Below are 15027 nucleotides of genomic sequence, written 5' to 3'. Positions count from 1 at the left end.
GACAGCTCAGAGTCAGAGAGGCTTAGCTGATTTGAACATGTGCAAAGTAGGGAGAGTGGCTATAAAGAATGTAGATATTATTGAACTCCATGGTTCTCTTTATAATTTAATTCTTTGGCCTTTGTGAATCCTTCAGTGTGCTCACATTAATCCCAAATTTTCTCTGATTTTGCTTTTTATGTCGCAGGTTATCCTCCATTAAATATTACACTTCATCTCATTGAAGCTGAAAATCTCAGTCACATTAGGAAAGCCTGACTGTTTTGATGATGCATGGGTTCTCTGCGAGTACTCCAGCTTCCGCCTGCAGTCCAAACACGTGTAGTTAGTGGAGTTAGGTTAACTGGTGACTCTAAATTGCCCATAGGTGTGAATGTGAATGGTTGTCTGCCTATGTGTTGGCAACCCAACAGATTGGTCAGTGGTCAATGGTAACTTTGTCCCCAGTGGGAAATTGATTTGCAGTTTGTCCACACACAGATAAAAGTAAACAAGCACAACTCACAGGAAACCCCCCCCCCCAGAGAGGACGGCCCAAATGTTATCATCAACAAAGTGCAATGGCAACAACACTCATGGTTTAGTGTTGTTAACCATGATAATAGCAGCAGGTACAAAGGACACTATGTCTCTTGGTCTTCACTGCAGGCACTTTATACCAACAACCTGAGGGAAGCAGCTGAAGATCATTAAAGGGAGGACAGTCTGAACATAACATGACCGAGGTTGCCTTCCTCAGCACCTGTCTGTTATAAAAGTCCACAAGCTGGACCTGAGACCTCCCTGAAATCTGACCAGCCACTTTAACCAGGTTAGCAAGTCTGGTCTTATTGGTCAAAGACACAGTACCATACCAATGATACAAAACATTTAAACAGATTCAATAAAACGTTTATAAAAAGGGTCATCATTTCAGATGAAACGTTAAAACCTCCCAGTTTCCTTACAAAGTGTCACACCTGGCGTAGCTGACGTGTGGAATGGAGATAAGGACCCAAGATAAGGACTGCTAAGTAGTGAGTGAGCTTTATTAACAAAAGGTGAAATACAGCACAACAGGAAGGGGGGGGCGAGGAACACAACAGAAAATACTCTAAACTGGGAAAACTAAAGCTTAACACAAAGCCAGAACACGAACGAGGGTACCTTGCAGGGAGAATCACCAGGAAGCCGGAAGAACAAACACAGAATAGCGGAGGGGAATAATGCAGACAAACCAGCAACTACTAAGAAAGAGGACACGACTAAAATACACTCAGAGAACACAGGGAGATTACACACAGGTGGGGAACACAGCTGGGAGTGATTAACGTGACGAGACAACGGAGGCAATCTGAAAACACTCACATAAGACGCAGACCTTCACAATAAAACATGAAACACATACACGCAATGACACAACACACAGACTTCACACAGACTGGGGAACACAGAACATAGGAACATGAAACGTGAACAGGGAAAGTACAAGAACCCCAAAATAACCAAAACCACAGAATAATAATAACATAAACACGGAGTCGCAGACTCCCGATCATGACACAAAGTACAGTCGTTGTTGGACCTTTTTTCACTGTAGCATCAAGATGTGACTGAAAGGACAGAGTCTTATCAAGAACAACCCCCAAATATTTACAACTGTCCACCAGTTCAATGGCTGCACCATTTACCACTGTTAGTGCAGGATGGGAGGATGTCTTCCTGAAGTCACCATGTCCTTAGTTTTCAAGGTGTTGATCTTTAAGAAGGAATGATCACACTAAGAAGAGAACTCATCCACAACAGGCCCACGGGAATCCTCTCCACCATGAAGGAGGTTTACAATAACTGTGTCATCTGCATATTTAAAGAAACGCCTGTTACTGGGACAGTCGTTAGTGTACAAAATATATAGTAAAGGGGAGAGACAAAAACCCTGTGGTGAGCCAGTAGAAGAATTCAGCTGTTTGGAAAGGTTTACTCTCACACACTAAGATCTGTCAGTTAAAAAGTCTAAAATTCAACCAACGAGATTAAAATCAAGTTTAATCTGGTTAAGAAGTTTATTATTGAAAGCTGAAGAAAGACATTCCCTTTAATAAAAGCTTGTTTCCTGGCAACCTGTCATTAGTGTACATCACCCTATGGTAGCTGGGATAGGCTCCAGCCCCTCTTCCATGACCCTGCTAAGAATAAGTGAACATCCTCCGTACATGTCCAAACCATCTCAGCCTCTCCCTCTGGCCTCTTTGACCCTGGACTGTCCCTTTAATGTGTGCATTTCTAATCGTGACCATCCTGCTTTGCGCTCAGTGAAGATTAAAACATTTTCAGCTTGGCCTCCTATATTTCTATATTAATCCCATAAAATCATAACCATTCAAATCTAACAAGTATTCTTAATATTATAATCTTTGCTGCAGTAACACTCAAAATGTCCCCACTGTGGGACAAATCAGAATCAGAATACTTTATTGATCCCTAGGGGAAATTATTTTTCGTTACAGTGCTCCATTATAAACAAACTGTCACGGCGAGTGAGATGAGCCGTGTGGAAAAATAAAGGAGGATCCAAATGCAGGCACTTGTAAAGGTGTGAGGGTGGTTTATTAAACACAAAATAAAAATGGACAAAAGGCGAACGGAACAAAGATTAAACTATACTGGGAACAAACAGACTACAGAACCTGAACACAAATGAGAGCGAGCTGAAACAGATGGCAGTTGACAGGAAAACACACAGATGAAGCAGGGTGGATACACAGACAGACCAGCAACTACAATGACAGAAGATGCGACTTAAATACACACAGAGAAACACAGGGAGATTACACACAGGTGGGGAACACAGCTGGGAGTAATCAACAAGACGAGACAGAGGTAAAACTGAACACACACTCACATGAGACGCAGACCTTCACAATAAAACAGGAAACAAGAACACTACACAAAGACGCAGACTCGACACTGAGAGACAGACAGAAAATGACACATTGAACTAAACCCACACAAAACATGAGAACACAAATCTTAAACACAAATAAACAGAAACATGGAGCTCTAATACTAATCATCATCATAGCACCCAAAACCACAACAATCATTCAAAACTAAACTAACAATCAAAACTGAAAATACTGGGTCGAAACTGACCCAGAACCGTGACACAAACAGTAAAAAGACAGACAATACACAACTAAGAATAGCACCATATATACATGCATACATATATATATATATACATAAAGTCACTTATTAATAAATAGCTGAAAAATAAATAAAAGATGATCTCATTTCATCTTAAACATTTAAGGCTAGGATGAGTGAATTGAAGACCTGTCTCTCCACACCTATAAAACCTATAGCTAACCAGGTCGCTGTAGTCGGTGCAGCCAAAGGTCGCGTAGCAGCCTTTAACTCTGCCCAAGCAGATTGTCCTGAGCAGTTGGGGGAAAAGGCCAGCTGGCTGATGATGAGGCGGAAGCAGAGTCCAAAATAGAGGCCTCTGGTACACCGCCAACCTGTTCGTATTTGTAATCATTTTTCAACACACCCACGACAGACTGCTGTTTTCTCTGGTCCCCTCCCCAATCAGACCAGGAGTGACATTCTCCTTAAAATGCTGGCTGGTCACTACAGTGGACAGCAATTCAAAGGCTGCCTTCTTGTATTTGTGTCAGTGTCGAAGGTATACTTGCACATAAACACAACACATTTGTATTTATTCATTTGTCAAATTCACAAATCAAAACGTATGTTGTCCACCTAAGCGGACATGTAAAAAACTATTTGAAAGTACATGTTTAAAAAAATGAAGTACAAAAATATTTTTTTCATGCCTAAAGGTGAATAAAAATCCTGACTGAGGTTGTAATAATTCATGGATGACAGGGTTAACAGTGTTCCCTCCCTTTGCCGATCATTTCCTGATAACATTTGGATTTACAATAAATGATTACACAGCAGTGGGGAGTTGACTTCATTACAGTAGATGTCCTTCTGAATGTTTAAGGATATAGATCATATACTAGACCTCAGTGCAGCGTTCGATACTGTCGACCATAATATCCTATTAGAGCGATTAGAACATGCTGTAGGTGTTACAGGTACTGCACTGCAGTGGTTTGTATCATATCTATCTAATAGACTCCAGTTTGTGCATGTAAATGGAGAGTCCTCTTCACACACTGAGGTTAGTTATGGAGTTCCACAGGGTTCAGTGCTAGGACCAATTCTGTTTACATTATACATGCTTCCCTTAGGCAGCATCATTAGAAGACATAGCATACATTTACACTGTTATGCAGATGACACCCAGCTCTATCTGTCCATGAAGCCAGATAACACACACCAATGAGTTAAACTGCAGGAATGTCTTAAAGACATAAAGACCTGGATGGCCGCTAACTTTCTGCTTCTTAATTCAGATCAAACTGAGGTTATTGTACTCGGCCCTGAAAAGCTTAGAAATATGGTATCTAAGCAGATTCTTACTCTGGATGGCATTACCTTGGCCTCCAGTAACGCTGTGAGGAACCTTGGAGTCATTTTTGACCAGGACATGTCCTTCAATGCACATATTAAACAAATATGTAAGACTGCTTTCTTCCATTTGTGCAACATCTCTAAAGTTAGAAATATTCTGTCTCAGAGTGACGCTGAAAAACTAGTTCATACATTTATTACTTCCAGGCTGGACTCCCATCCATCACACTCCCGTCTCCAAACTTTCTTAAAGAAAGTTGTCTGATTGTTGGGGCTTCTCTGGGGTTCTTTATAATACAAATGAAATAGAAGCATCTGCAGCATTTATTTAGTGCTATGTAAGTAAAATTAATTTGAATTGAATGTTAAGTTAAAGGTACAACAAAAGTATTTAATTTACTGCATTGTAATACTTTGATCATTTATTACTTACAGTTTTATAATCTGTAGATTGATGTGATGAGAAATTAATATTATTTTGTTATTTTATTTTTTTTCTTTTGCTCAAACTACCAGAACAGTACTGTTTTTAATATGGATTAAAATTATTATTACTTTTTTTATTTAGTTATTTTATGGTGTGGCTATGCCTCACACAGGAAAGCTCCCAGTTTGAGACCAGGAGGACTCAAGTAGCTTTGTATGTTCAAAATAATCCTTGAAATCTGAATAAGGAACTAAATTTATTTAAAATATTATGTAAAAAGAACATTAATAATAAATGTCCTGGTTTTTAAACACCTGATTATTTTATGCCAATATTATTGTTTTTACTGTGAGGCACATTCTGATTTTTTTAAAGTCAGTTTCTGTTAGATAAAACCACCAATGATGAGTGCATGACAGTATTTTTGTTTTGTTGTTGGTTTGAACCCTTACACAATAAAAAACCCTCAGCTCACTCAAGACCTCTCCAAAAGAAAATGAGAAAATGTATAGCTAAAACATGAAGAGAAACACAGAGGAGGGGGAGGGGGAGGAAGGGGAAGCATGAGGGGTAGGGGGAGGAGTCTGTGACTCCCTCGGGATAAAAGTCTCCACAGAGAGATCGGTGCTCAGAGTGAACAGGGACAGAAAACCAGAAACTTCGACGTGATCTCCTCCTCCTCCTCTTCATCCTCCAGCTGCTGATCTGTGAGTTTCATCACTCAGACATTCAGAGCAGAGTTCAGAGGCAGGAAAAACAGCTGACATCAGAGAGGGAGACACAAAAGGAAGAGTTCAACTCAGAGAAGAGACAGACAGACAGAGGTCAGCTGACACCAGACAGGCAGGTAAACAAACAGAGAGCGTGACATCATGGACAGGTGAGCCCCATCTGAGGTTTTTTTTTTTATTGTGATTGTTAGTTTGAATTTGCAGCTCAGTAGATGCAGGTCTGAGGATGTGGAGGTTTAAACTGTACCCCCCCACCACATAACCTCCTGCTCCAGTATAATCCTCATCCAGGCTTTCAGCTCACTGAGGAAAACGTTTCAAAACGGACCGTGTGTCTGGTGGAGAGATTTTATTGAGATGTGAGATCCTTAAAAAGCTTCTGACTCGTAGAGCAGGAGGAAGCTCGCCCGTCGCCACAGCGTCACTGAGAGACTGCAGGACAGGACAGGGTTAAACTGAAACTGCTGGACTTATTAGGCTGAATTAAAATGTTATGAGGTCACTGATTTAACTCTTTCATTGTTTGTTGGGGAAAATTTGCTGCTTTGTTTGCCTCTGAGACTGGGAGGTCAGAGGTTGGAGGTCAGCGTTTGGGTGTGGAGTCTGTGTTTGAGCTTCAGTAGCTGAATGAATGAGGACTCTGAAGGAGTGTAATTAAAGGTTAGCCCTTAGCAGTTAGTGGTGAGCCAGATGTTTAGATGTGGGTGCAGCAGCAGCTGGATGCTGATTGGCTCTTGGCACTGAGCTGTTATTAAACACACTGATTACAGACTGAGCTTGTGTCAATATTTGTGAGGATGCTCTGCTTTTTGGAAGTTTGCTGGAAGCTTCAAACCTGATGAGTAATGTGTGTGTGGTCTTTCAGGTATTGTTCTCTGTTCAAGGCTCATCATGACATCTAATCTTTTAAAATCTGTCAAGATGCACTACGAACTCATCAACAAAGTGTTTACACATGTCAGAGCATCTGTGGACTTTCTTTAGGACTGGAAGGGTCTTGGAAGCCACAGGCATCGCCCCCTGGTGGCCATTAAAGAGAATTTGGGTTTTAGGCACTGACACTTTGTGAGGTAGAAGATAGTTCCAAATAACCTACCTCAAACCATCTTTTTTTTTTTTTTTTTTTTTTTTCTTTTTGCCTGTCCCATTTGGTTAGCCGTCAGAATTGTTGTCTGAAGACCAACAAGGATACCCAATGGATTTATTTTGCCAAATGGATCATCGTGGCATTGCCGTATTGGTCCATTTGATCGACCTTTGTTTTTATTATTTATTTTATTTTCAGTTGTTACAGATGGGACAGACATGAGTGAGAGATAGGAAAGGGAGAAAGAAAGAGGACAAAAAAACCCATCTTCTTAACAACATTTACATTTACAATAGTGGATCATACAGCAGTGGGGAATACGTTTGAATACAGTAGATGTCTTTCTGAAAGTGCTGTAACTGCTGGGGCTGTTTGTACCATCAAACATTTTATATACTCATGTTTATATATATGAATTGACTGTAAGCCCACGATCACATGTTTGAGTGCATGAAGTCAGTGAGTCATCTCCACCTGCTTCCACCAGCCAGTATGGACTGTAGGAGACAAGCAGCTGCTTTTAAGGTTGAAGGTTTTCTTGTGTGTTAGCCAGTGAGCTGATGAGTCCATCTACCTTTAATATCAACACTTTGTCCATTCAGTTTGTTTTTATTGGCTCTGCATGTCACATTTCAGAGAGGGTTGGATCCTCCAAAGCCTGACAAAACAAACTGATGGGATTTTGGGAGCTCTATTTGCCATCCAGGTTTTCCTGTAGCACAACACTTTGTTTCCACCGATCGCTGCTGAGGAAACTCTTTGTCCTCTTAAAGTGCTCCTACAATTTCTCATGTCAGGAGCGCTTTTAAGGTCCAAGTTGCTCTGTTTACATCTTTGAGAGGATTTAGTCCACATTTTAAAGAAGGAAATCAACCCATGATAAGAACATCAGAATTTTGCAATTTATGGCAACTCTTTGTACAAGGAATCTGGAGACAGACCAACATCAGACCAGAACTCAAAAAAGTTCATTAATGTGAGTAGAGAGAGCTCAGGATGGTTCAGTGTTTTAGATTTAGAGGTGTTTATTTCTAACAGCTGTGGAGCTGTGACTTTGGTTTTATAGGCGGACATTTTAATGTGATTAGAGCGAACGTTTCAGCTTAAAGAGAAACCAAGAAGTGTTCTTTCATGCTAGGCCGGGGTGTAACAATGCTGAAGACCTTTGACTGCTTGACTGCAGTCTAAAAACAGTTTAAATCTAAAATAAAGTAAAAGAAGGAACCACAAAGTGGACATTTCTAATCAGAAAGTCAACAATTTCCCTTCCTGTCAGAAAAGCAGAGAAATCAGGTCAGGAGCTGCTGAGAGGCACTCGGAGCAGGGGGAGGGTTGTTGTTGCAACAGAGGAACAGAGGTTACTGCAGTTCAAGTTGAACTGTGTTTGTATGGAGAAATGTGTTCACTCCACAGATCTATGTGGCCATCATCATCTTTGACCCCCAACGCAGCTTCTTGTTTCAGGTTCATAAAACACTTTGTGCTATCTTTGAGCAGTTGGCTTGAGAAAAAAAACTGAGTGAGAAAAAAATAAAGTGAGGATGCCTGTAAGTCACAGCTCAGGGTACAAACACCTCCTCTGAACAGTCTATTAAAAAATCCCCAAAACCTCATAAATGACCTCCTGCCTCCTTTTCCTGATGACTCAACCCTGACTCGATGGTAGACGTTCTGCTGTGGAGAAACGATGGACCAGAAATACATGATCCTACAAATGTTGTTATAAAGCATGACTGTGACTCTTTAAAAAGGCCAGAAAACCACATTTAACAATGAAAACAACATCTGTGCACATCTAAACGCAATTACCAAACAGTCCAACCAAGAACCAGAATCAGAACCTTAGAAGCACTTTTCAGTGCACAGTTCTTATTTTAGGTTTCCCTCCACTGTAGGTCCAAACATTTTCTTTCAGCTCTATTTCAAGGGTTTAACATTAAAAATGGCATGTTCAGGACATCTTACAAAACCTGTATTATTGTCCTTACAGATGGAAATACAAAGGTGGGATTATTTTATGTGAACTCTTCTTTGTTTCAGGTTGGCATATTCAGGTTCAGGATGACTTCCTATTTCGTGCACTTCCTCTTCCTCTGGTCTTTGTCTGTCATGGCCTCTGCTGAACCTGCAGGCTGTAAAATACGTATCACTGACAGAGGACTGGACATGTGTGAGTATATGAGTCATTATAATCCTAAAACAATCATATGACCGCCTTTGAGCAAGCACTTGGCGACAGTGGGAAAGAAAAACTCCCTTTTAACAAGAGGAAACCTCCAGCAGAGCCAGAGATAAATAATGACTAATAATTCAATGCAGAGAGGTCTATTAACACATAGTGAGTGATAGGGATGGGTATCGTTTATGTTTTATCCGATACCGGTGCCAAATCGGTACTTTTGAAACGGTGCCGGTGCTCAAACGGTGCTCAAACCGGTGCTTAAAGAATGGAGAACACAAAATTGGTCCAAAAACCTCTCATGGTCAGCTGTTTTTTGTAAAAAGATAACAATGTTAGCCTTTTCTGCAGCTATGGGGCATATATGGTATCACTCTTGGCTGGAAGCAGTGCTTAAAGAATGGAGAACACAAACTTTGTCCAAAAACCTCTCATGTTTAACTGTTTTCCACTTTTTCTTTGGTCATTTTAGCCTTTTTGGCCAGGGTGAAGGGAGCATCTGCCATCAAACAAGAAGACAGACGCATGTAGCTATGATGATGTTTGCTAGTTCACCTTACATGCATTAATGTAATAACGTGGTTAGCCTACTCAACGTAAATTACACACGAACAACATGAAGCTACTCACGCAGAGAAGAACGGCTGCTGCTGCATCATCATCCGTCATCATTTCTGCTACACTGGCAGGGCTAGGGGCCAGGACTCTCCTCTTCGTGTTTTTGGGGGATGTTGCATAACAGGCAACCCACCTGCAGTAGATGCGCTCGGTGTGAGGTCTCGCAGCAAGCTATCAAATACGGCGCATTTCTGGGCTTTTAAAAAAAACGCTATGCGTCGCCAGGTGTTTCATCGGATTTGAGGTGTTACCTCCTTTGACAGTATCACAGTATCAGCTTAAAGCACTTGTTGCAGGCTGCTGAGTTTGCATATTTTGCTGTGAAGTACAGCCAGACTTTTGACCGCTTTGCCTTGGACATTTTTAATCTGTAGCTCTGCTCTAAAAGAACGCACATACCTGGACCCGCCTACTATCCTCGGAAACGTAAAATTATTGGCTAGAAGTGTATCACAGCTCAGGGAAAAAAAGCACCGAAAAAAAGCACCGAAATAAAGCACCAAAATGTGCACTGCTTTTCGGTCTGGTTACTACCGTTTATGTCAGAACCGGTGCCATCATGGCACCGGACACCGGTACCCATCCCTAGTGAGTGAATAAGAAACACCCAGTGCATCATGGGAATCCCCGGCAGCCTACACCTATTGCAGCATAACTAAGAGAGGATTCAGGGTCACCTGGTCCAGCCCTAACTATATGCTTTAGCAAAAAGGAAAGTTTGAAGCCTAATCTTAAAAGTAGAGATAGTGTCTGTCTCCTGAATCCAAATTGGAAGCTGGTTCCACAGAAGAGGGGCCTGAAAACTGAAGGCTCTGCCTCCCATTCTACTTTTAAATACTCTAGGAACAACAAGTAGGCCTGCAGAGCGAGAGCGAAGTGCTCTAATAGGGTGATATGGTACTACAAGGTCATTAAGATAAGATGGGGCCTGATTATTTAAGACCCATTTTAAGACCTAATCATTTAAGGCCAAGTTTGTGTCTCTTCCTGTAAGTCACATATTTAATAGATGTTTTCATGCAGCTTATTTTCACTCCAGTGAAAAGAATTGAAAATACACTCAACAAAAATATAAACGCAACGCCTTTGTTACTGCTCCCATTCCCCATGGGATGGACGTAGAGACCTAAAATTCATTCCAGATACACAATATAACCATCCCTCCCAAACAGTGGTCACAAATCAGTCCAAATGTGTGGTAGTGGGCACATCTGCTATATTGAGATAATCCATCCCACCTCACAGGTGTGCCACATCAGGATGCTGATCTGACATCATGAGTAGTGCACAGGTGTACCTCAGACTGCCCACAACAAAAGGCCACCCTGGAATGTGCAGTTTTTTGCGCTATTGGGGGTCTGGGGACCCAGAACCGGTCAGTATCTGGTGTGACCACCATTTGCCTCATGCAGTGCAACACATCGTCGCATGGAGTCTATCAGATTGTCAATTGTGGCCTGTGGAATGTTGGTCCACTCCACTTCAATGGCTGTGCGAGGTTGTTGGATATTCGTGGGAACTGGTACACGCTGTCGTATACGCCGGTCAAGCACATCCCGAACATGCTCAATGGGTGACATGTCCGGTGAGTATGCTGGCCATGCAAGAACTGGGACATTCTCAGCTGCCATCTGCCCTGAACAATGTGAACCATGATTCATCCGTGAAGCGCACACCTCTCCAACGTGCCAGACGCCATCGAATGTGAGCATTTGCCCACACAAGTCTGTTACGGCGACGAGCTGGAGTCAGGTCAAGACCCCGATGAGGACGACGGGCATGCAGTTGAGCGTCCCTGAGACGGTTTCTGACAGTTTGTGCAGAAATTGTTTGGTTGTGCAAACCAATTGTTCCAGCAGCTGTCTGGGTGGCTGGTCTCAGACGATCTTGGAGGTGAACCTGCTGGATGTGGAGGTCCTGGGCTGGTGTGGTTACACGAGGTCTGCGGTTGTGAGGCCGGTTGGATGTGCTGCCATATTCTCTGAAAGGCCTGTGGAGACGGCTTATGGTTGAGAAATGAACATTCAATGCACGGGCGACAGATCTGGTTGACATTCCTGCCAATTGCACGCTCCCTCATTGCTTGTGGCATCTGTGGCATTTTGCTGTGAGACAAAACTGCACATTCCAGGGTGGCCTTTTGTTGTGGGCAGTCTGAGGTACACCTGTGCACTACTCATGATGTCAGATCAGCATCCTGATGTGGCACACCTGTGAGGTGGGATGGATTATCTCAATATAGCAGATGTGCCCACTACCACACATTTGGACTGATTTGTGACCACTGTTTGGGAGGGATGGTTATATTGTGTATCTGGAATGAATTTTAGGTCTCTACATCCATCCCATGGGGAATGGGAGCAGTAACAAAGGTGTTGCGTTTATATTTTTGTTGAGTGTAATTCCCATTCCAAAAAATAAGAATGTTGGTTTTAATGGTGTCAATAGCAGACCCATTACTCCCTGTTTAAATGAAAGTCATGGAGAGAGTTGTTTATGGACAAATTCAGTATTATTTATTATTTATTGACTCACTAAGTTTCAACATGCTTACAAACCTGGTCACTCCACCAGCTCTTCATTCACATGACAGATAACTGGTATAAAGATCTAGATGATGGGAAAGGCTTCTGGGTAGTATTCTTGGACTTCAGTGCTGCATCTGATTTAATAAATTGTGATCTTTTGATTGATAAACTAAAATGTTATGGATTTTCAGCAGCTGCTTTGTACTGGATGAAAAGTTATTTGTGTGGAAGAAGGTAAAAGGTTTATTATAACAGTATTTTTCAGAGGGCTTCGTCATGAGCCGTGGTCTACCCCAGGGCAGCTGCCTCGACCCACTTCTCTGTTTTCATGAATGATCTGCCGTATGTCCTGGGTAAATCTCATCTTGTAATGTACACCGATGAGTCCACCATGTTTTATTCAGCTAGTGACAACTCTGAGTTGACTAGCATATTATGTCCAAGTAGACGAGGCCTTTGAGGAAGAGTTTTTGTTTTTGAAGCGCTTCAGTCTCAGATGCCATCTGATGGTTATGGGGCTGCAGTCGGCACCAGAAACGGCCTTAATTTGGGTCGAGGATTGTCAAGTGTCTTGATGGACAGCCAATCGGATCCTCCGGCTCAGTGCTGGTGACATTTTTTTGGGTCTTTCACTTTTTTGTTCCATAACCCTCAGGATCATTTAAGAAATTCCAAATGACTGTCTTACGGCGTCCCACCTCAGCAGTGACGGCGTGCTGTGACTGCTTATGCAGTTCAACAACCCGACCACGTTCAGAAAGGGAAAGCTTTTTTGTCTTTGCCATCAGAACGTCATGGACATCAGAGAGGGAGACACAAAAGTCAGAATGACATCATGACAGTCTGACTACCTGACAGAAAATGACAATGAATCCACATTTTTGCACAGATTTTGCCTTTTAAAGGCATCTTTTGATCGGGACTGTATCAAGTTTACAGTGTGCAGAACTTTAGAAAGGAGAGCAATCACAGAGGCCATCACTGACAGAAACAAGGAGCTGATGGATGACATGGAGGACATGTTGGTCAAAGTGCTCTTTCTGCCACTCCCAAACATCACTGGTCAGGTTGAAAAGTTCTTCTGATTAAATGAGTTTGGGAACCTTCAGGACATTTTTGAGCTCAGCTGCTAAGTCCTTCTAAACTCCAGAGAGTTACTGATGAGGTAGTTATCTATTTAGTTATTTATTTGGAAGTTTGAAGAACTTTCTCTGCCAAAGCTCTTTAAATGTCTACTTTAGAAATGTCATCATCAGGTTTGTTTTGTGTTTACAGTGAAGTATGAAACTCAAAAATTTGTTGAAGAGGAGCTAAGTAACATCAGCATGCCGGAGATGAAGGGGGAAGACGGACGATTCCAGTACACCATCACTGAGTACGTGACCCCACAAAATCTGAAGTGATCATTTAGACCCATCCACATGTGTTTTAGTAACATCACCTCTCTGTCGGCTATGTATTAGTGTGAAGATTACAGAGCTGAATCTGACTCACGCTGATCTGCAGTTCATCCCTGATGTTGGTTTGCTGTTCGACGTTCAGAACTCATCGATCTCACTGACTTTCAACAGACGGATCCTGTACTGGTTCTTGTGAGTTCTCCTCCAGAACACATGGTTCAACCCAAGCAGTTCCACCATAGAGAACCAAATCACTCCACTAGAGCTGCTGCTCACAGGAACACTAATTGCAGATGATGTTGTTGTTGATGATAATGTTATTGCCTCTCAGTTACGACACAGGAAACATCAACGCGTCGGCTGAGGGCGTGAACATCAACACAGCTCTGAACCTGATCAGAGATGAGGAGGGACGGCTGAAGATCAATAACATCACTTGTGATGCCAATATCAGCAAAATGAGTGCAAAGTTCAGTGGAACGCTGGGGTAATCAATTACAGTGATTCAATAAACAATAAACATTAAATGCATGATGTGACTTATGTGACAGTATCAGCCAACCAGGAAGCTCTGTGTCTTTTTTAAAGGAGAGTTTATGGCTTCCTGGCCAGATTTCTGACAACAGGCATGCGCTTCCTCCTCAACCAAAAGGTACCTGGTCACCTGTCGCTCTCTGACATGTCTGTCTTTCTCCTGTCTCTCCTCCCTCACCTGTCTCCCCATCCGTCTGTCTCACCTCCCTCACCCATCCCTCTCTCCCTCACCTCTTGCGCTCACCTGTGTCATCTCCCTCACCTGTCTCCTTTGTGTCACCTGTGTCACCTGTCCCATAACTCCCTCTCTCACCGGTCTCCTCTATCTCTTTCGCTCAGATCTGCCCGGCTCTGGATCATGCCGCTCTGGTTCTTGTGAACTCACTGTTGGAGACGATCCCAGTGAGGACAGAAGTTGATCAGTTTATTGGAATCGATTATTCGCTGATTGATGATCCCGTGGTGACGTCCCGGAGCCTCGACATGCACTTCAGGGTGAAGATTACCTGAGATTACCTGATGTAGTTTTTATAGAGGCCATAAATGAATTGTGTCTGTTGTTTCCATAGGGGATGTTCTTCGACCTTTCTCACCAGAACGTCTCGTTGGTGAACTATGCTGTGGAACCCGTCATCAAAGAGTATGACCGGATGGTATACTTGGCACTGTCCGAGTTCTTCTTCGACAGTGGCTTGTTCTCCTACTACACGGCCGGAGTCTTTCAGATGCACATAGTCAATGAAAAGGTCAACCAGCATAAACAAAACATTTAGACTTAACCCTAACCCAGAACCATAAAAACCAGAACATCTAAAACCATCACAGAAGTCACTAGTTTCCTGTTTGCTGTTTGTTTCTTGTACCTGCTCAGATGCCCAAAGATCTGGAGATGTTATTGAGAACCACCTACTTTGGACTCATCATGATGCTGGTGAGCAGACACAGCAGAAACATGACTGAAACACAAGAGCAACACAATAGAAACAGAACAGAGATGAAGTGCAAGAGTAAAGGCTCATTAAAAAAGAGGTTTGTTTAATGGGATGCACCACCAGATAT

At 42.4% G+C, this 15027-nt stretch overlaps 1 protein-coding gene across 4 annotated transcripts in view; it reads left to right on the top strand.

Moving 5' to 3' along the window:
* The first annotated feature begins 5493 nt into the window (after positions 1-5493).
* Positions 5494-15027, top strand: part of pltp (phospholipid transfer protein) — a 35230-nt gene continuing 25696 nt past the window's right edge. For 2 of the 4 annotated variants that reach the window (XR_014911835.1, XM_085407761.1), the window contains exons 1-9: positions 5525-5771; positions 8750-8879; positions 13310-13409; positions 13498-13626; positions 13766-13921; positions 14023-14086; positions 14308-14463; positions 14538-14714; positions 14840-14899. Coding sequence is in view for 1 of the 4 variants with exons in the window: in XM_085407761.1 (XP_085263887.1) it covers positions 8771-8879; positions 13310-13409; positions 13498-13626; positions 13766-13921; positions 14023-14086; positions 14308-14463; positions 14538-14714; positions 14840-14899 (951 nt within the window). In the remaining 3 variants the exon portion in view is untranslated. Of the gene's footprint in view, positions 5772-8749; positions 8880-13309; positions 13410-13497; positions 13627-13765; positions 13922-14022; positions 14087-14307; positions 14464-14537; positions 14715-14839; positions 14900-15027 lie in introns of all 4 variants that reach the window. The other 2 variants (XR_014911836.1, XR_014911837.1) reach the window with 2 other exon arrangements.

The sequence above is a fragment of the Rhamphochromis longiceps genome, linkage group LG5 (genome assembly GCF_057381845.1).
Source record: "Rhamphochromis longiceps isolate RC_006_pf linkage group LG5, R_longiceps_female_GT1.1, whole genome shotgun sequence".
NCBI classification, from domain to species: domain Eukaryota; kingdom Metazoa; phylum Chordata; class Actinopteri; order Cichliformes; family Cichlidae; genus Rhamphochromis; species Rhamphochromis longiceps.
The sequence above is the reverse complement of the archived record's forward strand: the minus strand, read 5'-3'. Positions and strand labels throughout refer to the sequence as shown.